This window comes from Aspergillus pseudonomiae (assembly GCF_009193645.1).
Source record: "Aspergillus pseudonomiae strain CBS 119388 unplaced genomic scaffold BDV37scaffold_181, whole genome shotgun sequence".
NCBI lineage: Eukaryota > Fungi > Ascomycota > Eurotiomycetes > Eurotiales > Aspergillaceae > Aspergillus > Aspergillus pseudonomiae.
The window spans coordinates 1-26,738 of NW_022476173.1; the positions used below are offsets into that span (position 1 = coordinate 1).

A 26,738-nucleotide genomic window follows, 5' to 3' on the forward strand; every position below is an offset into this window, starting at 1 on the left:
AAAAAAAAAAAAAAGAAAGAAAGAAAAGAAAAGAAACAAGAGACAGGCAGGTTCCCGAGAGAACGGCCACTGCCTCCACCATTTTCACCTATACCAAAGGCGTCAGGACATCTTCCCACCTCGGCTTACACAGCAGCCGCCACCTGTCGTGTCTCTTCAGCAGAAGTAGGAACGCCTTCAGCCCGTATCCAATTCTTGGCAGCCACCCAGACAGACGGATAGATTTCGTCGACTAGCTTAATGCCCCCGGTATTCTTTATTTATCTAAACACTGTCAGCCTTCACCGCTACTTCTTTTGGCTGTTAATAGATCTTATGGTATGCCTGGACAACTCTTACGAATTACCAGGACAGTTAAGCATTGATATGATATGGTCCACACACCTCAGAAGAGAGCACGCTGACTGAAACTGTCTCATTGCCTGATCTCTGTTCTACATCTTGCAGTTATTATCATAAATATAATCACTCCAAGCTAGTTATACTTGAATGGTAGTCATCTCGGATTAGTATTATACGAACAGCCACCACGAACATATATCTCTAAAAATACCACTACAGTCTTCCACAAAAAGCCCATGTTCTCTCTGGAACGTACTTAGTATACACAGCCGATCGTGTAACACAATCGAATCTTCCCACGCCAACCTTTTTATAGAACAATCACGTAAGGTCCAGGTCTAGGGTGTGCGAGGCTTTCTTGCTAAGATCGGTCCATAATCAAATACATCTTAGCCATATTAGCAGGGATCATGCTGATCTTATCCTATAGTAGGCCTAGGGAAATGTGTATGAACTACAGGCATACGTCATTCATGACTACGTTGCTCAGGTAGAGAACATGTCTAACAGTAATAGATCGATCGGAAGTGCTCGTAAAGCAATGCTTATTTATGTGATTCGTGTATGCCTCTGACTGCTGTAGCCCGTTTTCTATGCAAAGACTGACTAGAGAATAGGGAAATGAGGGAGCGCAGCGAGGCTTGGTCATTGGTGACATGGGGCATTCAACACGATGACCGGGTGGTATTGTACATCAATGATATGCCCTGAGTAGGATCTTTATGGTGCAGATAAATTGTAGCAGGCGAGACCTCCTACGTCTACTATAAGGAGCTATCTATTCTAGCGCATGAGTTGGGATTATGGCACTTCATCTCTATAATCGATAGGACATCCTAGACATAGAAAGACCACCCGGAGCATATACTTCCATGCATGAAGAACAAGAACCCTCTTATTTAGGAGAAGGCTAACATTTTTGAAGAAACCGTCTGTTTACAGTACCTGGTAGAGCGATTCGCCAATAATACCTCTCCCCTTCTCATCCTTTATATCAGATGCATTAATGTAATCGAATGAATACGGGAGTACCTCTTAGTATCTCATCCTTTATTGATATTTTTCCATTCTAGACTTTGAATGGATGTTACTATGCTCGTATAAGAGGTGAAATTCTCTAAGTCAAATACTGGCCCTGCTTGTTCGAACCTCCTATATTGCCAATAAACCGGACATAACGCCATAGCAGTGCTACATAACAATCTATCAATGACTATCTCAATCATACCGATATACTGTCATTGCAAAGAAATAGAAAAGAGAGACAGACTTAGTTCGGTCATCGACACTACACCCGATGCCAGCATGGACTTAAAACAGATCTTAACAGGCTTATCTCCGAATCCAAGGAGAGTCAGGAGACCGACCGGACATTATTACATCAACACTCATCCAGCACAAACTATAAATGAATGATACAAGACGCAATAATGTACATCCAACACAAGCAAAACAGAACATCAATCACCCTAACCAACCATGTCCAAGCTCGTCATCTTCGGGGCAACAGGCCAACAAGGCGGCTCGATCCTCGAGACAATCCACCACGACCCCACCCTCTCGAAACAATACTCCATCCGTGCAATCACACGCGATCTAACCACCAAGGCAGCAAAAGAGATCTCCAGCCAAGGCATAGAGACCGTCCAAGCCGACATGGATGACCCAGCCTCTCTCCCTAGAGCCCTCGCACAAGCGCACACAGTGATCCTAATTACCAACACCATCTACGACGAGCAGCTCAAAAGCCGTGAATACAGACAGACCAAAAACGTTGGTGATGCAGCCGTTGCGGCAGGCGCTACGCACATCATTTTCAGCAGCGCCGTGCACGCATCGAAACTCTGGAATGGTCGCACCATGGACATCTTCGACTCCAAGGCCGATGCCGAGGCGTACCTGCGTACGCTACCGATTAAGGTATCCTCGTTTGCGCCGGGCATGTTCATGCAGAATATGACTACTATGATGGCGCCGCGGTTGGGTCCGGATGGCACGTACAGCGTTGCTGGTGTGCTGGACCCGGACACGAAGGTCCCGCTTATTGATGCGGCGAATGACTCGGGGACGTATATTACTGCGCTGTTGAGAGATGAAGAGGGTGGGGGGGAGACTACGCTTTATGCTGCGACAAAGCTGTATAGCTTTTCTGAGATCGTGGAGATTATTTCGGCGGCGTCGGGGAAGGTGGTTCGGTATGTGCGGGTTCCGGATGATGTGTATGCTGGTTTTATGAAGCGTGATCAGGGGGGTAGAGTTGTATCTATGATGAGGTTTTTTGAAGAAGTCGGATATTTCGGGCCTGGAACTGGGGAGTTGGTTGAGAGGACAAGGAGCATCGTCAAGGGGCGGTTGACTACGTTCGAGGAGTTTGCGGAGAGGTACATAAAGGATTTAGACGCATACGCTTGAGTATTCAGTGTACTTCGTGCTCACGATTTGGAAGCTAACTTTAGTTAATGTGTCGGTTATAATGGGGCTCTTAGTCCGTTCGACCTGATTATTATGAACAAAAGATATCAATTAAAGAGAAATAATTAAGTCATAGCATTGTGCTTTTCATCTTCTGACGCAAGTCCCATCGAATCAGGGGAATTACATACTTCTAGGTCAGCTTAATATATATATCATTAACTCTTTCTCATTCATTACAGACCAATTCTGTATGTAAAAAATATGGTATCTCACTGAACACGCGGAGTGAATCCTTCAGTCCTCCACTTGGCTCGCCCGTCATGAGTGCCACATACATAGAATTTGATACCTACTTTTGTACAGGCTCTGTCCAAATCCAAAAGTAGTCTTGGCATTCTCGGTGAATCTAGCAAAAGTTCAATAGCAATCTCTCTCAATGCTGGAGTGGAATCCAAAGCATGTTCAATATGATCCTGTAGCTCTCGGACAAGTGTCCGAAGGTTAACCCTGTTTCCGATATCGGCAATTTGCAAAGTCTCAAGTGAAGATGGAAGGGCTTCAGCAAATGTCATGCTAGCATGGTTTCTCCCAGATTTAAGATTCAACCCGGGCAAGTTCTTAGCTCGGAGACGGAGCGTTTTTAAGGATGTGAAATCCTTAAAGGAAGGGAGTGGATTGTTGCAATGGTGTGAAACCTCCATACAGTTTCCATGAGAACTCTCCTGTATGCCAAGCCATATCGTCTGAAGAGTCTCTCTCAGTGGGAAAAGCTCTTCATGGAAAGTAACTGGATCGAATTCCACGCAGCCACTGTGATTGTATTTGAAGGACTGTAGATTCTTGCAGATCCCCACCACCTTCCACATGCCCCATTGCCCATCGCTTTCATCAATTTCAATATGTGTAACAGGAGAAAATTGAGCAACCTGAGTTAAATCATCCCTATCCACCCATGCTTCTTCAAACATTCCAAGCCTATCAAAAAGCTTACTAGCGTAAAGCCGGCGCATCGAGGGCAGCAGAAAGAATGGCATTATGTTCCTGCAACAAGCTTTCACGTTTTCGCTGTCCCAGTCGACATAAACCTCAGAGAGTGATTTGAAAGCCGGGATAGAATCTAGACGCCCAGCTATTGCCCATTTCAGCACCCAGCGAACCCATAATGACCCATAGGGGAACTCTATCTCAAGTCGCTGGAGATTAGGAAGAAGGGTTAGAAGCAATGCAACCCATGCATCGGCATTTCCGATGGTAATTTCATCCATCCAGTAGTCTGTCTCATCCTCAGAACGGGTCACGAGCTTTGCCTGTTCACGTAGCGGACCATAGTCGAATCTTTTCAAGTAGATACTGCCGTTATCTGAGGCATTATCGTCATCATCTCGATTTTCTTCAATTCCATCCTGGTCATCCGCATCGCCTTCGTTAGCCTCCTCATTAGTATCTGCCTGTTCCCTCTCCATAGCACGGTCCTCTTTAAATGCATTGAGTGCCTCATCAGATTCCGCAAAATTGTATCCGATATAGGTCTCCCAATCAAAAAGATGTAAAGTATGAACTCGCGCCGCAAGAGCCGGTTTCTTAATAAGAGTACGAACAACCCGAGCAATTGGGGCAAGATCCTTGCCGCCAGTCCATAGCCTCTGATAAAGCAACGGCAGGCACAAGTCATGAAAAAATCGCGAACAGCATACCAAATTCAAACGGTCTTTGGGAGTCTCCAGATGCTTGCATATCTCTAGGATAACTTCTGGCGTGACTTCTGATAACCCGAAAATAGACATCTTCGGGTCAAGAGTTGTACAATCTGTTGAGAAATTATGTGAATAGTGTGATATGCGATCGGAATTCCCAAGGGTCTTCGCGTGACGATATGCCGGTTCCTGAGGTCCAGAATGAGGTATTTTTAGAAAAGGGTTTGTCTGCAGTTTAGATTGTGGGAATCGTACTTGTATCGGCTAGTGCACGTGGTATTAGGATCGTCGAGATCGGCGCGTTTTAGTTGAATAAAATCCAAAGGATGCTCGTATAAAACTTCTGTGCTATTAAGTGGACTCTTTGCAGCGAAGCCCGTTTATCCCAATTTACCCATCTGGTGCAAATCCCCCAAGAAGCAGACCTACATACACTGAACTGCCAACTTTGTCCAAGGTAAGAACAATTCCATTTACAAGCCAAGGCCGGAATGCAAGTCTCGGCGTCTACTCGCCCGAGACTCCTTAGAAGGAGTGATAAGATTGGTAGCATTTCCAATCATCTGGGTCACGCCCGTAATGTCCATCAAACTTACAACTTCCTCCCGTCGGGACCATCCCAATTCAGTCGGGAGACGTTCATGTTCTACGAATCAACTTCAGAAAGGCGACCGACGGTACTGGCATGGTGAACTTACCGAAGAAATATTCTACCAGAGTTCTGTTGACCTTTCCGTTTTGGATATCGCCGAATGCGATAATGGGAGCAGCAACTTCACCGAGACTGAATTGTTCCATCGACGATGTGAATGTATAGGTGGGATTGTATGCTTTAGAGCTGACCTGACGAGCCAACTTGCTGTTGGCTAACATGTTGGCGTCAAGGGTGGGTCCGGTCCAATACTTCTTTGTTTCTTCGAAGATTGTCTCGTTGAAGACGTGGTTGTTGCCAAAGTAAGCATCGGTCCGACTATATAAGGGTTAGCTCTTGGTGTTTTGGCGCAAACGGGTTGGGAAGTTTTGGCGGGGGAGGATATGCGAACTGACCTCAAACTTGCATCATGTTCTAAGAGGTTGTGTTTGTTAAGTTGATCACTGCATATGTGTTAGGATTGGCCAGGTTTGGCAAAACTGAATGGGACTATAAGATGTCCTACAGAGTAAAAAATGTAGCGTTGGGCTCCGGGTTAACAACAATAGCCATATCAAACATCAGACTCGCGAGCGAGGCGTTGAAGTTGAGGGCCGCCGATAGTCCTTCAATGATAGTGTTTCGTGTGATGTTTCTGCCGTCGTGGGGAAGGAAGCCATGATTTGCTAGGGTGTTCATCATGGGACAAGGACCTCGAACTGAATCATATCAGCAACTACGCAAAGAAGAGTTTGGACACCTCCCATCGTACAGTCATTTGCCCCAGCGGGCTTCCATTGCCCATAGTGAGGGTTAGCAGAGGCCAGAGCCAATGCCAATGCAGTAGAAAGAATAGAGAGTCTCATGTTCGAGTTTTCGTTCGCGTAGGTATAAAGAAAGCTAGTACAAGATGAATTGGCTCAGGGGATACAATTGTCCGCCACTTATCGGAAGGAAGACAGATATTTATAAGATCCAGTGACAGCACAGACATTGTTTTGCATGACACAAGCAAGTTATGCTCCATATATGAAACTTATAATGTTACCGTCAATTTTATGTCCGGTAGGCTAAGACCTGGCGCAACACTAGCCACTGAGGATTGTTTTATTTGTAGACCTGATATCACTGGCTGATACTGTTCCTTATCGTCCGCAATTGTGGATCTTCTCACAACTCGTACTCGTACATGAGGCCTACTTGTGAGTCTTCTAACCGTTCACTGGTTAAGGAATAGGCATCCTCAATGTCAACACTGCCCCGGATTTTCCTGGGTTGGTCCGCCTCGGGCACTTCTCTCATGACTAGATTCTTGTAATGCTTGAGATCGTCATGATCCGCTGAACTAATGAGCTTCTGCGCCAATGATAGCTAGCTTATTGCGCATACCATTGTGTATACTATGGAACTGTCGTTGCAAAGTAAAGTTGCAGTGGCTCAATCAACAAATAGGTTTGTTTCAATGTCGAAGCGAGACCCACACTGTCGATCAAACCCTCGTACTCGTACCAAGCACCATATTGGGGTGTCTACCGCAGAACTCCGCGATAGAATTGATAGAGGCCGTAACTGCCTAATACCCGAACCCGAACCCGAACTCGGAAAACGACATCAAGTACTTGAATAGAAACCGATAACAGTATAGTTGCCTAGAACAATCTGTCGACGTATTGACCGTGAGCAGGTTCTATGGTTAGTCAAATGGGCTGAAATGGATCAACCCTGGTGTATCATCCTTTCACGCGCCATGACCCCGTGCAAGCCACTACTCATGGCTTCAAGCCCACGTTCTCTTAGGATGTTTGATCTCTGGCTATAGTAATAGACAGTGATCACTGAACCGCCCGACCATTCTGACTATCCTTCACCTCTCACACCACTGAATCTGCCAAGGGACAAGCTCTGCTGAAATCCATGTTCGTAGCCATTTCAAGCACTCTGTTTTCTGGTTGTCTTCCTTTCCTCTCTCTCAGAAAGTTGAGAACGTCGTCAGGAAACCTGATGCCTTCTACTTCCGCATCGTGCTATATCTCGAATATATATCCATCAATAGCATTTTTAATAGTGCTTCCAAGTTGACTCATAGCAGTGTCCAGTGGCGCTTTACGTCGTCAATTTACGCATTTGTAACCTGGCCACTTGGACATATCTACTCTATATCCTCTCCAGCGGGAGACAGGGGAACAGTCCACGGCGATGAGGAGCAACAGCTTCCTGTAAGTGGAAGACCTGCGATCGATTTCCACTTCTGACAAGTGTAACCCAGGCCAAATGCTCATCCCCCACGGGCTCGGTCATTACCGAGCGTGCTGCTACACAACGTCCAGACAATTGATAGCTCTTGATCATTGGTATCTTTGTTGAAGTCTATCTTCTGGGCGGAAAAACTATCAGAAAATTATCTTGTAGTGAAAGTGAAGAAGACATGCAATTGATAATCCGCGAAGCCATGATTTACGATATTATTGGCGTTCATCCGCGAATCGCTGAGTGCATATTTCAAGGCAGTGGCAAGGTTAAATATATCGATTTAAAATATTATCGACACGGTGACCTTGCTACTTATTGCCAGAAAAATAGCATCACTCCTGAACTTCAGTCAAAATTGTTCCAGTAGATTCTGGAAGCTGTTGTTGTTATCCACTCTTTTGGTGTTATCTATTCGGATTTGGCGCTACGGCAACTTTTTGTTGACGATAACTTTAATCTACGCTTGGGTGATTTTAACTCCTCTCAGTACACTGGATACCTAGCACTGGGTTACGAGAAAGCATCACACTGCCTACCTCGTGATTATGAGCTCCTAAACACAGAGACTTCTGATACTTTTGCTCTGGGGTTTATTCTCTATGAATTAGTCGCTGGCAGAGCTCCTTACAGCGAACTAAATCCGATTGAATCAGATAACCCTGATTCTATCAAGGCACATATCCGGCGGTAACACGCGGTGGTAGATTTTGAGATTGAAGACCGGTATAAGAAATAGCAATTTCCGGATGTTACTGAGCTTCGACGTGGAGATATTATACTAGGTTGCTGGAAAGGGTAGTTTGCCACAGCAAAGGAAGCGCTTGATCTGTATTTAAAAACATGAATTCTGGAACTACTGATTTTTATTATGGTTAAAGAACCATCAGAACCTCTCAGTATCTGTATTTTGATGCTAAGAGACAAGGCCTTCCAGATGGTATCACAGCGCAGTCCTAAAATAGCATATGGACAGGCATAGTCATATCATTTCTGCGTTAGTCCTCTCCACTGCCTAGTAGTCCAATGAAGTTAGCTGAGAGGATCAAGGTGGGTCTCACTTGTAGGTAAACTCAAGTAAGATTCGGGGTGGTCCATCTTTTGGATCACGCTGAGTCGAACACAGCAGAGAAAGTTTCTTGCGCGCTCCGCCTAGTCTGAGACTCTGAGCATCGCGGAGCGATGTCGGCTACGAAAACCTCAGTCAAGCCATGGAGGTGGCGGTAGATAGCAGTACTTATGTCCCTTGATAGAATATCGTACCCCATAAACTCCCAAGACAAAGAGGCGATGTGCTGGCTTGAGTCATGTTAGCATTCCCCGGGTTTCTGCGCAACACTGTCTATCGCAACCCAACTAACCCGAACCAAACCGCCTTCCATCTAGGCATGCATATCAGTTAGAATCTCTTCCAGTAGCTCCGAAGCCGCTGTTGTATTCGGCTAACTGTGCTCTATGTCAGCATCGATGGATCAAAGCATCAGAGCATTGCTCTCAGACAGCGGTGTCCTATTCTGCCAGGGCGGGTTGTTGTGCAGGATCTTCCTCACATCATGGAGGAGGTGAGACAAAATCTGCTCCCTGACTTTGAGCGAATTGGGATCCAAGCGTACGATATGTTCACTCCGCAAGCCATCATCAGGGCTCAGGCAATCTACTTTCGAAGTGTTCTCCATGACTGGCCCGATGACAAGCGACGGGACATTTTAGAGGATGTCAAGGCAGGTATGACTGCAGACTCTCTTTTATCACTGGATGAGATTGTCGTGTCAACATGTTCCTACATTTATCACGATGTACTTTTATCTATATCGCTGTCTCTATCCCTCAATCATTGACGTCTGATTTCGTCTCCAACCAACAATCCAGCTTGGCAGGTGTCCAGCCGAGGATGTCCAACCTCATCTGCCACCAGAGCTAATTCGATATAACCAGCAGACTTCCTACCAGAGTAGCCTTCAATACAGTCCCTGGGATCCACAATGAAGAATATACAAACATATCCGTGGGTTTGACCTCTTGGTTTTCAACCTACGGTTCTCCATCCCTGTCCATGTACCATTGATAGTCATCGATACCACCATTCGACACCACAGAGAACACCGAACACAAGAGATAAAGATAGCCCCTGGTGTCAACAAAAGCGTCTTCAGTTGATATAACTCCATCAACTACTGCCTTACTCCTAGAGGGAGATGTTGATCATACAATAGACATCCCAACCCAGTCAATGTACCTGTAATTTACCACAAAACAGACCGTGCACTCATCAGTTTTCATATCATACCTACTTATACCCATCTCTCACTCATCCATCACACAATACACAATATTCCCCACTATACACAATCCAGGGAAACGCACCTATCAAGTATCAACCTTTACCAACCTGGAACACATCCCCATAGCCAATCCAACCCATACAACAACCAACCAATAAAAGCTCCCCAAAACCAGATCACTAATCCAACACGGGCTTCCTAAAGCAAGGTACCAGGAACCACCCACCGCACACCCCAAAAGAACCCACAAAAGGAAAAAAAAAAAATGAAATGAAATAAAAAAGAGATAAGAAGCCCAACACAAATCCCCACCGCCCGGGTCTACCTAATGCGGACTAATGCTAAGCTTAATTTGTGCGAGGTGGAGCAAGCAGCCCCAGCGGCCAATGGGAATCGGAGGACGGAGTTCCGGCAATCAGATGTTTATGTTTGTCATCGGTTTCGGAGGGCGAGCGGAACTCCGGGTTCCTGGGTTCTTTTTACCAGCCATTCCTTTTTTGTTTTTAATTTTTTTTTTTTTTGTGGGAGATTTTAATTTTCGCAGCGTGATATGGTGTAGAGTGGGTTTTGGTAGGAAGGGTTTTGGAGGGAGGTAATGGTATGATTCTTGCATTTTGATGCTGGACTACTGTACATACATACGAGAATTTTTAATTTACTTTCTTGCGTATACGAGCTATTGAGGTGGTACAACTTATGTTACCCTTTGGATATTTGCATTGTCATGTGATATGGGGTACAAAAGGACGTTATACACTAACTACTACTCCGTATTTTCCTAGTGTAGTGGGGGTTGTAGTTTAGTAGACATCTCATATATATTAACAGATAGCGAGGCAAGTCGAGGATTTGTGATGGAATCTTGTCATCGAAAACGTGGTGGTCCCACCGAGGCTAACCGGTTTCAGTCCATTTGGGGTCTCTTGAATTGGATCATGTGCGGGTCCACATGGTGAGACACGCTCCATCGGACCAGCTCCGGGGTCCAAGTCGTTGGGTTGGTACGGAACTCATGTGGTTGTGGATTTGGTGGTCTACTCTGAGTCATTGGGATGCAAGAGAGGCAAATTTTTGGAGTGAGTCAAGTGTTCATTGATTCAACGTGATCGAACGTGATTCGTATATACATTATCTCGTTTTACTCGTCTCATCTGCTCTGCAGGTGCTATTGCGCGAGATCAAGTATGTCCGACCACGGGTCAGGAACGAGAGATTAGTATCTATGTATGTGAAAAGAAACGATAAAAGAAAATTATAGTACAAAAAGGAACTTATAAGTTCTCCTCCTTCTTCTTCTCGCTCTCCGCTTGCTGAGCCGCAGCTACAACGTCATCATCGGCATCGAGGGCGTTCATCTCGTCTTCGGTGTAGTTCAGATGGCGGTACACGAGGAAGAAAATGATACCGGCAAGGAATGAAGCAACGGCAAGACCGACGAACATCCACAGGATGGCGGGATCGTAAGCAGCAGGAGTAAGAGCCTCGGCAATGGCGGCACCAAAGGCGTTGGTGAGGAGATACATGGACTGCACGAAGGACTTCATAGTCGGGGGCGCCTTGGTGTAAGCGTACTCGAGACCCGACACCGACGCGAAAATCTCGGAGAGACCGATGAACACGTAGGCAGGAGTCTGGATGGCAATGTGCACGTGATTGCCAGTCGTCTGTCCGTTGACGATGGAGGCATCACAGCCAGGGTGTTCGTAACAGGGTCCGGCAGAGTAAATGAGATGTTGAACAATGGCGGCGTACATCATAGCCAACGAGGCGACAATGAAGCCCAAGGCGATACGGGTAATAGGGCGGAACTGGATGCGAAAACGACGGAGCAAGGGGTAGACCGTAAGCTCCAGAACCGGAATGAAGACGATAATGGAGATAGGGTCGAAGTTCTGCATCAAGTCGTTGGGAACGCCGTGCCCTTCCATCTGATCGGCCTGGGTGACAAAGTTACCCGAGAACTGACCGTAGACGACCCAGTAGATGGGGTAGAAGGCGAAGACTTTGCAAGCAACCAGGGCACGCTTAAGTTCGTCGATGAAGTGGTCGTCCCAAGGCAAGTTGGTTCTTGGGTTGCGGCCACCGTGCTCGGCCTGCCAGGTTGGCTTGGGCGCATCCATATTACGGTTGATGACCATAATCCACAGCGCCTTGAAGGCGTTGGTGATGATAGAACCCTGGGGAGGGCGGACAACGTAGTACTTGCGTCCAATGATGAGCACGCAGGAACCGCAAGCGAACATGCACAGACAAAGCAGATAACCGGACCAGTAGCCGATGTCTCTCTCCATGTAAGGAGTAGCCAGCAATGAGAGAGAGCCAATGTTGATGCAACCGTAGAAGATCATGTAGATACGTTGAATAGTCAAGGCAGGATCAATGATCACCCGCTCGCCAGTCTTGGCGATGGTCTTGATAGCCATCTTCTTCCGCTTGTATTGGTCGGCAATCTACATTCATATTAGCAAGAGATGGCATCCAGGCGTCGTCGGTGATTACATACCAGAGGGGCCACGTTACTCTTGATACCACCAGTTCCCAGACCAACGATCAAGATAGCGACGACGAAGCCTCCCAAACCAGCACCATGTTCAAGAGACGAGGGAATCGAAGTGCAAACCAGGATGAGCAAACCAATCATGTAGATAATGGAGAAGACAACGATAGTCTTATACTTTCCAAGGTACTGATCGGCAACAATAGCACCAACAATGGGAGTGACGTAGCACCAGAACTGGTTGAAGGTGGTAAGACCAGTGGCACCCTGATGACCGAGGCCCAGAGCACCACGTCCTTGGCTACCATCCAAAGGAAGGTTCGCGTAGTTCTGGAACAAACCGCTCATACCGTAGTATGTGAAACGTTCGCAAAGTTCGACAATAGCGACCAGCCAGGCGGAGACGGGCAGGTTCTCCGCAATATGGCGCAGGCCCTTGATTTCATCCTGGGTGGGCTCTTCGCCATCCGGGGTAGGTCCTAGAGCCTTCTCGTTCGCCTCAAGGCCGTCCTTTTCATCGATTACATGCGTGCCATTGTATTGGGCCTGTTGTCTGCATAGAGGTTAGACGTGAACGAAGGATTCGGACGAGCAGTGGAGAATAGAGAAGAGTGCAAGAAGATATAAAGCAATAGAAGAAGACACTTACTGAGACAACTCAACCTCACGATCTGAAGACATATTGAAGGGGGCCAGGCGAAAATATCCCCAGAAAGAAGAGGGGATAGTTTTGCGGGTCAGAAATTCGTCTCAACGGTTGCGCACGAGGTCAAGAACTCAGGAAGGAAATGAGAGCCACCTTATATTCCTGTTCCTGGTGGGAACTTGGAAGGCCTGGTCTGGGATCCGATGCGGGACCGTCTTATCATTCGAAGCGACCCATGCGATCAACGAAAAGCTGGGAGGCTCCATCGCCGGCAAAATTACGGCGAGAAACCAATGGAGAGCACGATGGGGAAGGGTTAGCGTGCCCTCGGATGTAACCCCAAACAAGAGATGCTGAGATATGACAAGAGATGACAAGAACGGTTAAGCATCCGTCGAGAACACCGGAAACTCTTGTGATTGGCTCTGCAGCGGATTCTCGAAGCCCGGCACAAGCTCACTGACCAGTCGGAGTTAGCCGCCCAGTCGAAAAATTCCTTTTCAAAGATGGCAATAGTAAAAAAAAAGGTAAAAAAAAAAAAAAAGGATTAAAAGGTAAATAAAAAAAATCTGTTCGCATTGGTCGTGTCATGTTCTCGATTCAGCGAAAGAATTTTTAAATTTTGTCTTTTTGCCCCCTTTGGTGATCGCACACAAAATGCTTTTTTTTTTTTTTCCCCCTTATCAGCACCCACACTGGGGGCGAATAATGTCGCCATTTTTCGGTCAAGAGAATGTCTTTGATCAGCTCCTCCCTCGGTTGCGGCACGCGCCCTAGGCTAGTTTGATGAAGCGCCTTCAATTAACAATCGTCGAACGCCACCGGTATAACCGAATTCGGAAATTTTGTTAGGTAATATAAACCCATCCTGGGGAGTTCAGAAGAGTCGATTTGCCGTTCAGATTGGCAGATAAGCACGGCACATCTCATTCGTAAGCACGACAAACCAGCTGTTCGGACTTATCAGCGGCTTCAAATCGTCCCATTGTCGACGGTTCACCCCCGCGTGATGCCCGGTGGTGGACCCATTTGAAGGTCGTCGAAGTACCCAGATGGGAAGTGATAGCCATTGTCAATGCGACACATGGACGCTGAGATACTTTGCGGTAAATAATTTCCCCCAGCTCATGGAAGTTTATTGCTCATGTCGCAGTGGTACTCCGTGGCCATGCGATGCTACCCCAGAAAGGCGGAGGGGGAAATGATCGATCGACCCATCAGCCATGCAGGTCGTGCATGGCACTTGACCAATCATCCAGCTATCGTTGAGTAATATCCTGATTCTAAGTCGGGGTTAAGACCGTATTCCGTTTCCTTATCCTGGCCGGGGTAGCTAGCCGTCGACTAGTAGTGGTAGGCATCTGGGGTGGTGGTCACGACATTGGAAGGACGAGAAGCGGAGTCCATCGGGAGTCCGGCCGAGTCAAACCGCCAGGGCGAGTTCATTTCGCTTGGTGTTGGTTTGGCATCGTCTGAGGGTCAAAGACAAATGGACGGTGGTTAGTAGTGGAAAGCATATCTGTGTATGAAAACCAGTCAGAGCACCGTTAAAACACCAATTATTAATATCAATAATATCTCTCCCTTAAGAAAGATAATAAAAGAAAATGAAGGGAGAAATAAATTGAAAAAAGGTCAGCAGAGACAAGTCAGCCTCCAAGCTAGATCGGAGGATAGCGGCCGATGGGATTAAGTACTCGAGCCTTGACGCCTTATCGCCCAGGCCGCGGCTTCCGACTTCGCTCTCCCGTTTCTCCAACTCACTCCCACCCAATTCGTCACCGAGGCTAACATCTTGGAGTTTAGTGGCCGTACCTGCTCAACAACCATTCAGGGACCTTGTTGCTCTGTCCAGGCTCGTCGCCGGCGGATGGTGTATCCGTTCCCATGCATCCCTATAGCCATCATGGCTCCGTCGACTGGAGAGAGCGGCGATCTCCTACTGCCGGAATATTCCCGTGTCTCGTTTGATAGAGTCTGACGCGATCGGTCGCAACGCTGGAATTGTAATTCCTGGATTGGGGGGTGATCCTCCTTTTTATCTTTTCCTGCCTTTAGGTTGTACCAAGAGCTCGCTTCCCCTCATGGGGAATTGAGCGACGCAATGGCGAGCTTGTGATGCCGTTAGCCCTATCTGGGCGTTCTTGACTTTCTTGGCTGGAGATAATGACTGGGCGGGAGAAACTTGGCGTTGAATGACGAGTTTGGTAGCCTATCGAGACGTTGAAGTGAACTCAGTTTCGACCATGCGGTTGACGTCGAAGGTTGCTGGCGTTGATCATAAGTCTCGTGTCCATTACGACTGGTCCCATAGCGGTTTATGGCTTCGGAATAACTGCGACTATACTCCTCCAGGTTGTACAATTGGAGGACCCTCCCGGGTCAAATATTCCTAGCAGACTATAGCTACATTGGGCTTGATTGGATTGTCGGCACTGGTGTATTCTAGGCCTGAGAGACCTGCATATACTTCGTGGACTTAACGGAATAATTGTACCTTAAATGGCATTCCCATTCCGATATTTACCCATGAGGTTAGCAAAGTACTCTCATGAAGCGACAAGACTTGATCAAGCTTACTGGTTTTCGACGCCGATTTCAAAACTGTCCAGTTATAGATCGCCTTTATTAACTTCATTGAGTCATCCTGGGTCCACCACTCCCCGGATCGGGGTAGGAAAGCAGTCCCGAGTCTCGTTGACCAGTAGATCAATTAGGTTTAGTAAATGCCGTCCCGGAGTTCTGCTACACGTCCGGTTGTTCTCATACTTGGGAGATAACGAAATGACTGCGAGTCAACTGAAATTGCATCATTTAATCTCAATCTATGGTCAAACTTGCGGGCCTATATCGACTTAGGGGTAGCACTCTCTTATTAGGTTAGGTCAATCATGAATCCCCAAATTTGTTTTCAAGTGTGTTGGAGTAGTCTTGTTTACCAACCAGGAGATATATATCGGCCGAATAACACTTCTACAATAGCATACTAAGATGCACTGAACATGCCCCTGCTCTCCAGGAAACCACATTGACGCGCGGCCAATCCATATACTAAAACATCTACCAATCAACATATATAGGTGACTCTACTCAATGAATTCTGTATCAATTCTAAAAACACAACGATCTATGCCACCCAAACGCCCTTAAACAGGTCCTCTAGCGCCTAAAAACCACTCCCTAAACTTCACCAACGCCTTGAACCGATGCGAAAGTCCATTCTACCCAGTCAGCACCCTTCCTTACACTATATTATGAATACCATTAAACCCGGAAAACCTACCTTCTTCCCAACCTCCATCTCAGCCAACGTTACTCCCTCCCCCTCGACCTCAAAAATCGGTTCCCAACCTACCCACAACAGAGTTAACACCAACAAAGTAGCTCAATTGAGAAGTAACCCTTACCAAAAGAGGAAACGCCCCTAGCTGGAACAATCCGTCCCTTAATCAATCGAAATTAGATGCGGACTCCTAGCAATTACATACATTGTTGAGTAGGAGTGACGTACCTGCAACCGACCCTGGAACAAAAGAGGCTCATGTCCTGGTCCCGGTGAATACCCGAACGTACATACTGCTTCGGCGGTTTTATCGTCGAAGGCTGAGAGGATTCTGTTGAGGCCTTCGTTGCCTATTGTTTCGACAAATGCTTTGCTTTAATATATACATGGTTTGATTAGTTCCTAGCTCTCTCTTTCCAGACACATGCATACAAAAAACGAAATATCTACAAGCAAAATCACAAAGACGAGCAAAGATAGAGAATTAAAGGGAAAATACATACACATAAGCCCCAGGCAGCCCACCCAACGCGTGCATTTCAAGCGCCGAATCCTCGACCAACACCGGCCCTCCTATCTAACGTTCCCCCGACGCCAATTAACACCCTCATTTAATATACACACTCGGGCCCTTCCGAGTAATCCAAACATTCAGTAAAGTAGTGGTCCATTATCTTACAGTCTCAGCCGCCGCGCGACATTTCTCACGCGTAATTTCTTCCACACTACCCTGGATCTCGGGGAGATTGATATCCAGGACTTCGAGCGTGGCAGTAGGGCCCAGGATGGCTTTTACTTCTAGGACTTTGTTTTTGTTCCCTGTCACGAAGATCAGGGGGGTGTTGGAGTCGGTCATTTTGGCTGCGGTGTTGATTTGAGGGTCTGTGAGTGGATCAGCTCCAATCTAATTTAGATTGATTGATGGCGGATTCTGGTCATGTGATTTGGTTGTTGGGATATGATGCCTTTGGCAAATGAGAAGTGTTGGGGTTTACTTGATAATTTATTTTGAATTACGCTAGTCTATTAGGATCTTATAATTCTGGTTAGGAACTTGAAGTTATTTGGGTTGACTAAGAACATAGTTAAGACGACGTGGTTGTAGTGATAAGGTGCGTGGATCGCTTAGAATAAGGTGTCTCCGACAATGCCGAGTCAATACCGAACACGGCAGTCCCAGTCCGTATTCCGATTGAGGCTGTGACTCACAGCAGGGTTCTTGACATCGCGAGATCGGAGTGACAGGCGGATGCCTTAGGCTATGATCGAAAGGTTAGTGCAGACATTGGAAACCAAGTTGAGCCTGGGAAAGCGAACCACAGCACAAAATCCCCCGTACAAACACTACGCACGACTTATGCTTTTCCAGTGTGACTGTTCATACCCAATGTGGTCAATTTTCCCATGAAATTAAGCCAGTACTAACTGATATAACCTTCAAAAAATCCAAAAAAAGGAAATGGTGCTCTGATACTGCCGGAAATGTGTATCGAGAGAACATTGACAGGAGGTGCAAAGGACATGGCTGACCATGGTTTCAATTAGCTTCTCTCATTATCTGTATCCTTGGCCGTTCCTTCACAGCCGAGCAATGTCACTTTTATGCAAACCAATATCCCAAAAGAAATGCCTCTTCCAAAATACTTATACACTAGGCTTTCCCCGAACATACACCTCTCGCACACGATCGCCTTTATGACACCAGACTTTCCACTCCTCGATCTCAAATTGGGCACAGACTTTACCCTTCCTATCTGCTGGCCCCTCCAGAATAATATTCATTGGTCGGTAGGCTGTGTCAGCTTTCATCCGTTCAATGGCAGAAACGTGGATCTGCGCATATTTCGGAACGTCTCTGCTCCTTCCCCGATGTAGTGGCCACCGAGTGGCTTTCCACGAGCCATCGAGCTGTAGCACCATGCGCCGAAACGGTATATGCTCCATTATAAACCAAAAGCGAGTTGATTTGCTTGAAATGCCCTCGCCCGGTTGAAGATTATCATGCAGTACGCCTTTTGTGCTCGAAAGGTGAAGGGACTTGACAAGATCCCCTGGACTGTCCCGAGCTAGTTTTTCGCTATCTCCAGTCACGGAACCTGCTTTCCCTTGCCTCTCGCTGTTCATGAGCTTATCGAGCTTTTCTTTATCGAAATGAAGCCCGGCCTGCTGAGCCTCATACACCATCCAAACAAGTGGCCCATGCGACAGTCTCCAATCTTCGTCTTTAGCGAAGTCCCAACCTCCACCAACGTCTGCATGGCAACCGGGGAACCACACTTCCTGAATATCTTGCTTACCTGAATCGCTGTCTCCGCCACAAGTTCTTGAGCCTCTATAACCCCATGGCCATAGGCGCCGATGGGGCTTGAATTGGTACTCCTTTTTGGGCTCTATTAGGACCGGGTAGAACTTGACCCTGCGTTCGTCGATACTCAATGCATGTCTGATTATTTCAGAATTCGGCTTCACCTCCGCGTTGACCTGGAATTCGGCTGTGCTGTTGACAGTATCGAATAAACCTAGGAAGTGAACCCGGTCTACTTCGCGACAAACTGTTTCTCTGCAGGCCTTCAGGAAGTTCAATGCTTTCTCAGTTTCCTTCCTTTCGAGTAAGTTTGTAGCTCCGACCGTCAATTTGTAGGACGAAAATGCCTCCCAGATGAAGGGAATCATCTCTTCGTTATCGGCGGACAGCAGCCCAGCGTGGTCCAGCATCTCGTTCAAAAAGCGAGCCGTGTATGCTCCTCGGGAAAACCCGAAAATATAGATCTGGGATCCGGCGCGGTAATGTCGCATGAGGAATCTATACCCCCCAAGGACATGTTGGTCGAAGGAGACAGCCAAGGCTGAGTCAACAAGTTTGCTGCTGAAGAGCTTACTGCGGCGTCGCAAAGGGTTGCTGCTGAGAGAGGTCGGGGAGATCTCCGTTCCAACGCCAGCTATTCTTGGTTTAGTACAGATTTTACGAGGGCGACAGAATGGGGTGTGGTACGCTGATAGTAGCAGTCTGCACTCCATGTTAGTACGCCTGTACCTCTGCACAGGGGGGGAAGAGACATTCATAAGTTATCATCGTCTCGCTTGAGCATGCGGAAAATCTTTAGGATATTACTTTCGGTGCCATCTGCCTGAAAGGTATTGGATGTGCCATCGAAACATAGGACGATGACACGCTCGGCACGCTTTCTATGCTCGGGGCAGGACATGGCCAACGCGAAACGACATGGGATTTTTGAAGATTATACAAAAGCATAGTCTGGGTGAGATGGGTCTGTCCTTATAAGGTTTCAATTTCGCCTTTGTGAGCTAATGGATCTCTTGCTGGCTTGCGTCAAAACTCGCGTTCTCTGCCCCTATCCAGGCGTGATAGTGTCGATCATTATTGAGCTGAGGGTTCGATCGACGCCCCACAGTTCGTAGGCTAGCTGAATGTCCACCCAACCAGCGCTCGAAACTGCTGAGTATGCAGGGACACGAGGGATCTAGCATATCCACCTTGCACATCCCTCCTTTTTTCGAGTCAAGGAACCCGCATTAGACTCTTCGTATTATTGACCATCATCTTAGGCGGCGGTTTGCCGAAGTCCAAGCGTCAGATCTGGTTGGCCTAATGACACCTCGATAGGTTGGGAGAGAGTTGTGACAGCGACGTGCATAGAACACTACAAGACTTTGTTTGGTACAGTGACATCACGAGACTCTCAAAACATCAACTTCCACATGGATAAAACGTTCAAATTCTCACCATAACATCAGCTCCCATTTACATTTCGTGTACAATGAATCACTTAGTAAGCCTGGCGCTATTATTTACTGAATTTTATATAATACTAGTATTATGATATTAGTACTAGCGAAGAGGTACGAATTTCTACGGAGATATTATGTTAGTATAATATTGAGATTGCGAGTAGCGGTATGCTATGAGAGGTAAAGAGTTGCCGACCTTCTGAAAGGTCTGGGGGCTATTACGTGCTTTATATACATCGGCATTGAGCATTTGTAGGGCTCAGCCCGTAGTGTACCCCTAAGGGGTCTCTAGCTATATAGGATGCCCCTGTAGGGTAGTCCCATGGAGTATCGGTCCCTCGTATAACGCACTCACGATTACAATATCAACTATCGCAGGCAACTGAACAATCTCAAGGATGTACTGAACCAGCCTCAAAATTCTTGATCAGTCTTCGCATATATTTACTCTAACATCTTTTCGTCTTCATCATAGACTCGGTTCATGGCCGTGTTCTGTCGATGCTATGATGTTGTCTTCTTGTTGAAACAAATCCTCAATAAGGGAAGGATCAGATGTAGTTCTTCTATTCCCATCGAACTCATCATCTTCCTTGTGATATACTACTGCAAGGTATAAAGCACTGGAGTCTCTTGACAAAGTAGAAGCCGATAATTCCCACATCGTTCTCAACCAGAAGCCTCGCCATAAGAACCCAATTCTTCAATGCAGTGAATAACAACGGGGTCCAGCCGTAACTCTTCACATCATCGATACTAAGGCGACCATTACTCAATATCCACTTTGCAATAGCGACCTTTCCTGCTTCAGCTGCGCGATGCAAAACCGAAGTACCCGTATTCCTTCTTGCACTGATATCTACATCTTCATCCACAAGAGTCTCTACTACAGTTCTTTAGGTCACAGCCCTACATGGCTCTATGCAAGAGCTTTTCACAGTGTTCATTTTGCCGGTGCACGGTCGACCCAACTCTCAGCTACGACAAAAGACTCCGACAATTTTTCATATTCACTGTGTACCAGAATGGCAACTCTCTTGCCCAAGTGGCCGAGTCCACGTCGACTTCTTTCTCAATTAAGATATTCCACCACAGAGTCGGTGTTCGGATTTCGATTCCTCGCCGCATAATGTAGAGGGGGTGATGATGAAGCCTCGAAGCATTCACACTCAAAGACCCTCTAAAATTAGCAGCTTCATGATACCAAAATGCCCTCCCTCGGCAGCATAGTGAAGCGCCGTCTTCTCTTCAAAGCTGGATTTTTAAGTCCTGCCTGAGGAGATTCTATTGAGTGAGAATGTAGTCGAGGACTCATTGAGTGTTCAAATTAGCTGCTGCACGGAGCTCCCTCTCGTTCTATAGTCGCCGGCCAGGAACGTTGTATTGGTAAAGAAATCTTCGATAATGACAGAAAATAACGATATGTTGAAGGGTGTGTGCCCGAGTGTTGAGATATACATGCAAAAAAACACTTAAGGGATACGATATGGTGTTGCTCATACTTTCTTTGTAGTGTTCGCTATCCTACTCCAAGTCCAATATGAAAGAGGAAATCTACACAAATCTTTCCAGTGCTTAGCGGCTCTTGAAGGTGTGTTAGATGGATCTCGTCGCCGCGGTTCTATTAACGGCGCTGCGTGGCGTTAATCCATACGAAATACTTGAGGGTCGGAACTTATGGAGATATCAATATTATTATAGATCAATTCTTACAAGCGCTTTTCCCATGCTAGATAAACAGATATAATACAGTATCCCAGAGTTCGAGCGAATTTATATCCTTTGTACCATGGTTAGTGTGTGGTTACCTAGATAGATCAGTTCAAGCGACCATGGTTGATATACCACTGGGACAGTTGTGGATGCCGTCTAGTATACTGTGCGCTAGAACTTTAATAGTCCTGTAGAAGCAGTCGCTCCTTATTCGTCGGCGGCAGCTTACTGCTCAGATGTTTGAGAGACTTATATGCTAGCGTATCTTCGGTATACTGTTAAACTGCTAATTTGCAGCCAAAGTTTACAGGAAAGCGCCGATTGAAGGTATCGAGATTTGTAATGATATAATTACATTGTCTTGCACCCACTTCGCCATCCAACTCAACCCACATCAACTAGGCAAGATATAAAGATACAGGTATGGTCTATCATCTCGAACCCTCCACAAGTAACCAGCGAACTGAAGACGACCTAGGCGATGGAAGGACATCAAAGGCTATCGTCAGTAACAGTGAAAAGCAGTAGATGGTAGAACAGAATCTCACTGACCAGATTCTCTTCAAAACAATGATGTCCCAAGCCCGACCCAACCTGCCCACCAAGACAAAGACGTCGCAGATGAAGATGAACCTCAAGATAATCCTCTTTTATTAGCATAAGCTGGAAATAGAGAAGGATGAGGAGGCCATTTTACTCACAACATCTTGATTAGAACAAGGATATCCCAGGCCCGACCCAACCACCCAACCTAGGCCTGGAGGCCGATGTGAGCAAACATTATCCCAGGCCCGCCCAACCACCCAACCATGGAGCCCCAGAGAGCTAGAAGTTAGTGCTGCGAGGTTAGTACTCCAGGCCCGCCCAACCTACCCAACCAAGGCCTGGAGGCCAATGTGAGTAAACATTATCCCAGGCCCGCCCAACCACCCAACCACCGGGACCCGGGAAAGCTAAATGTTAGTCGGGGGTGAGGAGAGAGCGAGGAAATGGGGTCTATAAAGCGTGGTCAGTGAGGGTAGACTTGGGGAAGAGGAGTGTTACTTACAGCTTGTACATCGCAGAATCCCAACGGCCAGCGGCTCCGGAGCGAATTCGTACAATGCAAAAGTTACACTATGCAGAGATGAGGGAGGTGTAGGTGTAATGGAGCGTAGAGAGCGAGGAAAGGGCGTGGCGGCTAATAAACAGTCAGCAAGGCGAACACAAATGAATAGAGGTGTCACCTACAACTTCTTTCGCCAGCAGAATTCCAACAGTCTGCAGCCTGGAGGAATCCATACCAACGGAAGCCCTCTAGGGTGCAGAGGAGAGGAGAGGAAATGATTGTGCTGGGGAGTGTAGAGAGCGAGGAAAGGGGCCTAGAAACACGGTCAGTGAGAACAACGCTTGGAAGGGAAGGGTGTTACTTACAGATTGTACGCGCAGAATCCCAACTGCCTGGAGTGCCAGAGCGAATTCATACAACGCAAATCTGAAGAGGGCAGAGAAAGGGAGAAGGCGAAGAAGTAGGGACAGCCACACAGCACCGTCCAAATCCTACACGAAGTCGGGCCTGACACCCAACCAGACAGCTGACCCTCGCACTTCCAGTTCAGCGCACTGAGTAGAGTGGACGGATGTGTCGTTGATCGGTAATCCGGTCAGTTGTAATGATCCGGTCGATGCTGTTTAGGTTGTGGGAGGAGAGGGGAAGAAGATGGGGGATGTGGTGTTGAGGCTGAGTTGGGGAGGTTGAGGAAGGAAGAAGAAGAGAGAAAGAAAGGAGGAAAGAAGAAACAGAAGGGGGTGCTAGGCGAGCAGGCAGCCACCTTCATTCACAATCATGACGGTCTGTTGACGAGATTTGTCGTGGACGAGCCTGAGGGCAACAAGTGAATAGTATGCTGGTTGCCCGTTTCGGAAAATTCCATTCAGCGCACTACGCAAGGACGGCACATCCCGGAAAGCAAATCTGCCGAGTGACACGAGGCCAGGTAAACAGAGAGCGAGCTTGAAGTCAAAAGGTATTTTCCATTGCTAATGCACGGTATCTATAGAGAAGACTCATATCAAGACGAACTAAGGAACACAAACGCATAATCAGGAGAACAGGCATAGAGCATGAAGAAGCAGTATGAAACACTTTTTTTCTATTTTCCTATCAGAGTTTCCCCTCGTCCAGCCATAAGAAAATCAAGAAGACAGTAGTCGAATAGCAGATGGTATAAACCTCGTCATACGTACGGAGCAGATACATGCCGTCGACGTCTACGATCAATCATCACTGTAGACTCCTAAGCGAGAGCGGGGCCCCAGCCAGTATCCTTTCCTTCATGATAGCCCGTCGTTATTGGCCATGATCATAGATTCTTCTATCGTCTCGTAACAAGAGAAGCGGCATTCATCTGGGATAGATCGTAAATGAGAAGCACCCGAGGTCGTCAACACTTCAAACAGTGTACTTGGCCTTCGCCCTCGTGCTACCGCTGTGTGCACTGTCTGTGTGTCCGGAGAACTCCACAACGTCCGCCTCATTCAGACGCAGGACTTCCTTGAACCGGCGGCCGATGGACTCGAGAACGTCCTTGCCCTGAGCAGGTGTACGAGCGCTCTTGTCTCCCGGAATGCTCTTGCCCACAGTCCGTGTCCACAAACCGACACGGTAGAAACCCTTACGCACATTCACAACGACTCCCATAACCTCGCTATCGCCGTCATTCTCGAGAGTCTCGCCAATGGCTGCCAGTTGGGCGTGCAGCCACAGATCATCGATCGGTACGGAACGCTTGTCTTTGAACGAATACGACCACTTGCCGCCGTGCTTGTTCTGTGGATCTTCCCACTCAGGCCGGATACCCTTCTTGAAAAGGTGATAGTCTGCTTTGAGGCCCAACTCAGAGGTCGGTGTGATGTTGTTCTGGTGATAGCAACATGAGGTCAGCCACCACTAGATTGAAAGATGGCAGGGATGGAACATACGTAAATTCCCCAGAATTCCTCAACCGAGTTGAATGTGACAACTTCCTTCAAAAGGTCGTTCCAGTTATCGCCCTGCGAGTCGAGCAAAACCGTTAGTGTTGGTGGTCTTCAGGCCACTGGCGGGTCAGACTGCGTACCTTGCCGCTAGGAGGCTTGGTGAACCACAGGGTCCACTCGTGCATAAGAGGGTGCTTGACGTTGAAGTTCTCAGGGTCATGGAACACTGTGATGTTGTCGCCATTTGTCTTCTCGGTCTCCTCCTTCTGCTCGGGGGCGGCAACGCCGGGCGCGGTGTTCTCGTCGTTCACCGGTACGGGACCGTTTTCAGCAACAGCGGCCATGGTGGATGTGAAATAATCGAGATTAGAGAGAAAATAAAGCGAAGCGAAAATTATACGAGTGACGTTGCGGTGATCAGTATGCCGGAGAGCGTCGTCGGAGGGGTGAGGGAAAAGTCTCGGTGGGCGAAGGCAAATTTTGTGTTTTAAGGTGGGAAAAGCCGACAGGAAAGAGCAACCCGGATAAACTGGGGCAGTATCAAAGCGGCGGGTGCGCGGCGATCTTAGGAATTTAATCGTCTGCTCCGGGCAGAACCACGGTTGCTATCGTCTTCTAGAAGGGGCGTAGGTGAACCTGTGGAAGGAACGATATGAAGTTTTGAAGCGTTTGGAGATGCGGCAGCTTGACGACAGTGCAACTTTACCCGTTTGGGCCACTGTACCATTCTAGGCCTCTTATAGGCTGATGCGGCTCTCCCCCAAACCCCAGCCCTAATAATCGATTTGATCAATAAGTCAATGCGGATTGAAGACAATTAAATCTGACAGGAACAAGAAAAGTGGTTTCTAATTATAAATCTATGTACCCGCAGGAATAGCAACAACAGTCACTATACAATCCGCTCTAATCCAGCATGTCTACTGTTTATCCGAAATGTTCTCGATGTTGCGCCCCAAATTTTGAAACAAAGGAAGCAAGTCCGAAGAGATAATGAAAAGTGAAGAAAGACCTCTATGACCCCGGAGCAATTCAAAGAAAAAAAAAATAAGAGTCTTCGGCGTATCAGCTATACAATCAAAGGGGTATCTCTAAACATAAGGTCTCCAAACAATTGGAAGGGATTCGCTTATTTATCGCCGCTATTGATCATGCTTAGAAGACAATTCCAGCCTAAAGGTAGTAATGTTAGTGTCATACAAAACCCTCACGGAAAATAAGTGAAACATACCCAAGCTGACTAGGTTTACAACAAGTACACGGTATTCCAGTGGCACGATGGAGAAGTTGACACCCTGAACAAGAGGCCAGATGGTCAAGTTGGCCTTGTAGCTGGGAAGGAAGCTGTTACGCCACTTCTCAATAGGGTTCGAACCTTCCATGATGGCCATGGAGGTTAAGAAGCAGGTGAGATGGGTAGGGGTGAATAAGCACTGGTCTGCGGCAACCCGGGCAACGATGGTGGCCTTGGTGTTCTTCAGGACCACATTGCGTTGGAGAAAGCCGTACCAGGTCGTAGCAGCGGGACCAAAGATAGCTATTAAGATCAGTAAACCAGACCACTTACCAAGAAGTGGGAAATGGCTTACCTCCTCCGTACAGAGCCATGCGACCGGTTCTAGCAAAATCATGCTTCTCCAGCCCTTTGCGATCAACTACCTGCTGAGCGAGCACATCACCGCTACCAAAGAGCACCTGTAACAGGTCAGAACCAAGACGAGGCATGAAAATCGGAAACACGACCATACAGCGCTGGTCACACTGGCTGTGAGAATGGGCTGCTTAGCCAACTTTGCCTGATACCTGGATTGAGAGATAAAGTTTTAGCGTCAGGAACCGGTCAGAATGTGGACGGGGAGATATACCAACGAAGCATGCTGCCAGCGAGGGGGATTCGGAGTCAATTAGACTAGGTAAAGCTCAATTGAGTGCGACGATGGCTCTCACAGGAAGAAAAATGTTGACAGCGGAATGAGGGATGGGGATTGAGGAAAGGTCTGGACAGGACAACAAAGAATTAATAGCTTGATAATAAACACATGACCCCCCAGACCGCCGATAAGAATAGCAGGATCGCGACAATCAGCGCCACCGCCCGCAGACTATTGGAGTAAAAAACTCCCAATGGGGGAGGCCGAAGTCACATGATGCGGGTGTCATCGGGTTGCCCAAATGGGTTCACCGCCTAGGGTATAGGGTTTCCGTGGGCTCGGTTAGCGCACGAAATTTCCGTGAGCCAAACAGTTGTGTGTGGATAGTGAGAGACGAAAGTCAACCTCG

At 47.3% G+C, this 26,738-nt stretch overlaps 9 protein-coding genes across 9 annotated transcripts; 2 read left to right on the forward strand and 7 right to left on the reverse strand.

Moving 5' to 3' along the window:
- The first annotated feature begins 1,748 nt into the window (after window positions 1-1,748).
- Window positions 1,749-2,876, forward strand: BDV37DRAFT_266478 (uncharacterized protein). Its single transcript, XM_032083925.1, has one exon. It carries the CDS (start codon window positions 1,822-1,824, stop codon window positions 2,752-2,754), a length of 933 nt encoding a protein of 310 aa, XP_031934434.1. The 5' UTR covers window positions 1,749-1,821; the 3' UTR covers window positions 2,755-2,876.
- Window positions 2,877-3,026: 150 nt separating this feature from the next.
- Window positions 3,027-4,541, reverse strand: BDV37DRAFT_289684 (uncharacterized protein; the record flags this gene model as incomplete). The annotated part of the gene is made up of 1 exon (XM_032088528.1): window positions 3,027-4,541. One exon carries the CDS (start codon window positions 4,539-4,541, stop codon window positions 3,027-3,029), a length of 1,515 nt encoding a protein of 504 aa, XP_031934435.1.
- Window positions 4,542-4,924: 383 nt separating this feature from the next.
- Window positions 4,925-5,781, reverse strand: BDV37DRAFT_277155 (uncharacterized protein; the record flags this gene model as incomplete). Its single annotated transcript, XM_032085694.1, has 3 exons — window positions 4,925-5,097; window positions 5,150-5,421; window positions 5,609-5,781. 3 exons carry the CDS (start codon window positions 5,779-5,781, stop codon window positions 4,925-4,927), a joined length of 618 nt encoding a protein of 205 aa, XP_031934436.1.
- A 2,854-nt stretch (window positions 5,782-8,635) lies between these two features.
- On the forward strand, window positions 8,636-9,450 carry BDV37DRAFT_266479 (uncharacterized protein). The gene is made up of 2 exons (XM_032083926.1): window positions 8,636-9,054; window positions 9,265-9,450. The coding sequence occupies exons 1-2, from the start codon at window positions 8,883-8,885 to the stop codon at window positions 9,282-9,284; spliced, it is 192 nt and encodes a 63-aa protein (XP_031934437.1). The 5' UTR covers window positions 8,636-8,882; the 3' UTR covers window positions 9,285-9,450.
- A 1,257-nt stretch (window positions 9,451-10,707) lies between these two features.
- BDV37DRAFT_69762 (peptide MFS transporter) lies at window positions 10,708-13,045 on the reverse strand. Its single transcript, XM_032091083.1, has 3 exons — window positions 12,758-13,045; window positions 12,115-12,661; window positions 10,708-12,061 (listed from the first exon to the last, which is right to left on the reverse strand). The coding sequence occupies exons 1-3, from the start codon at window positions 12,787-12,789 to the stop codon at window positions 10,883-10,885; spliced, it is 1,758 nt and encodes a 585-aa protein (XP_031934438.1). The 5' UTR covers window positions 12,790-13,045; the 3' UTR covers window positions 10,708-10,882.
- Window positions 13,046-15,626: 2,581 nt separating this feature from the next.
- Window positions 15,627-16,893, reverse strand: BDV37DRAFT_292490 (non-canonical purine NTP pyrophosphatase; the record flags this gene model as incomplete). Its single annotated transcript, XM_032089189.1, has 6 exons — window positions 15,627-15,975; window positions 16,038-16,105; window positions 16,162-16,198; window positions 16,266-16,410; window positions 16,541-16,614; window positions 16,717-16,893. 6 exons carry the CDS (start codon window positions 16,891-16,893, stop codon window positions 15,901-15,903), a joined length of 576 nt encoding a protein of 191 aa, XP_031934439.1. The 3' UTR covers window positions 15,627-15,900.
- Window positions 16,894-17,681: 788 nt separating this feature from the next.
- On the reverse strand, window positions 17,682-19,055 carry BDV37DRAFT_289688 (T6SS phospholipase effector Tle1-like catalytic domain-containing protein; the record flags this gene model as incomplete). Its single annotated transcript, XM_032088529.1, has 1 exon — window positions 17,682-19,055. The coding sequence occupies one exon, from the start codon at window positions 19,053-19,055 to the stop codon at window positions 17,682-17,684; it is 1,374 nt and encodes a 457-aa protein (XP_031934440.1).
- Window positions 19,056-23,493: 4,438 nt separating this feature from the next.
- Window positions 23,494-25,149, reverse strand: BDV37DRAFT_266488 (eukaryotic translation initiation factor 4E). Its single transcript, XM_032083927.1, has 3 exons — window positions 24,599-25,149; window positions 24,462-24,533; window positions 23,494-24,399 (listed from the first exon to the last, which is right to left on the reverse strand). The coding sequence occupies exons 1-3, from the start codon at window positions 24,800-24,802 to the stop codon at window positions 23,932-23,934; spliced, it is 744 nt and encodes a 247-aa protein (XP_031934441.1). The 5' UTR covers window positions 24,803-25,149; the 3' UTR covers window positions 23,494-23,931.
- A 167-nt stretch (window positions 25,150-25,316) lies between these two features.
- On the reverse strand, window positions 25,317-26,448 carry BDV37DRAFT_69859 (Mpv17/PMP22 family protein). Its single transcript, XM_032091084.1, has 5 exons — window positions 26,324-26,448; window positions 26,207-26,261; window positions 26,048-26,153; window positions 25,690-25,995; window positions 25,317-25,631 (listed from the first exon to the last, which is right to left on the reverse strand). Exons 1-5 carry the CDS (start codon window positions 26,332-26,334, stop codon window positions 25,588-25,590), a joined length of 522 nt encoding a protein of 173 aa, XP_031934442.1. The 5' UTR covers window positions 26,335-26,448; the 3' UTR covers window positions 25,317-25,587.
- Window positions 26,449-26,738: the final 290 nt, after the last annotated feature.

Excerpts from the sequence above, each read along its gene's own strand:
- BDV37DRAFT_69859 (XM_032091084.1), bottom strand. Across the intron at positions 25,996-26,047 it reads CATGGCTCTGTACGGAGGAG|CTATCTTTGGTCCCGCTGCT; the intron begins GTAAGCCATTTC and ends TGATCTTAATAG. Across the intron at positions 25,632-25,689 it reads TGTAAACCTAGTCAGCTTGG|GCTGGAATTGTCTTCTAAGC; the intron begins GTATGTTTCACT and ends TACTACCTTTAG.
- BDV37DRAFT_266478 (XM_032083925.1), top strand. The coding sequence starts at position 1,822 with ATGTCCAAGCTCGTCATCTTCGGGGCAACAGGCCAACAAGGCGGCTCG.
- BDV37DRAFT_266479 (XM_032083926.1), top strand. The coding sequence starts at position 8,883 with ATGGAGGAGGTGAGACAAAATCTGCTCCCTGACTTTGAGCGAATTGGG. Across the intron at positions 9,055-9,264 it reads TTTAGAGGATGTCAAGGCAG|CAGACTTCCTACCAGAGTAG; the intron begins GTATGACTGCAG and ends CGATATAACCAG.
- BDV37DRAFT_266488 (XM_032083927.1), bottom strand. The coding sequence starts at position 24,802 with ATGGCCGCTGTTGCTGAAAACGGTCCCGTACCGGTGAACGACGAGAAC. Across the intron at positions 24,534-24,598 it reads CCAAGCCTCCTAGCGGCAAG|GGCGATAACTGGAACGACCT; the intron begins GTACGCAGTCTG and ends CTCGACTCGCAG. Across the intron at positions 24,400-24,461 it reads AGGAATTCTGGGGAATTTAC|AACAACATCACACCGACCTC; the intron begins GTATGTTCCATC and ends TGCTATCACCAG.
- BDV37DRAFT_69762 (XM_032091083.1), bottom strand. The coding sequence starts at position 12,789 with ATGTCTTCAGATCGTGAGGTTGAGTTGTCTCA. Across the intron at positions 12,662-12,757 it reads CGTGAGGTTGAGTTGTCTCA|ACAACAGGCCCAATACAATG; the intron begins GTAAGTGTCTTC and ends ACCTCTATGCAG. Across the intron at positions 12,062-12,114 it reads AGAGTAACGTGGCCCCTCTG|ATTGCCGACCAATACAAGCG; the intron begins GTATGTAATCAC and ends ATATGAATGTAG.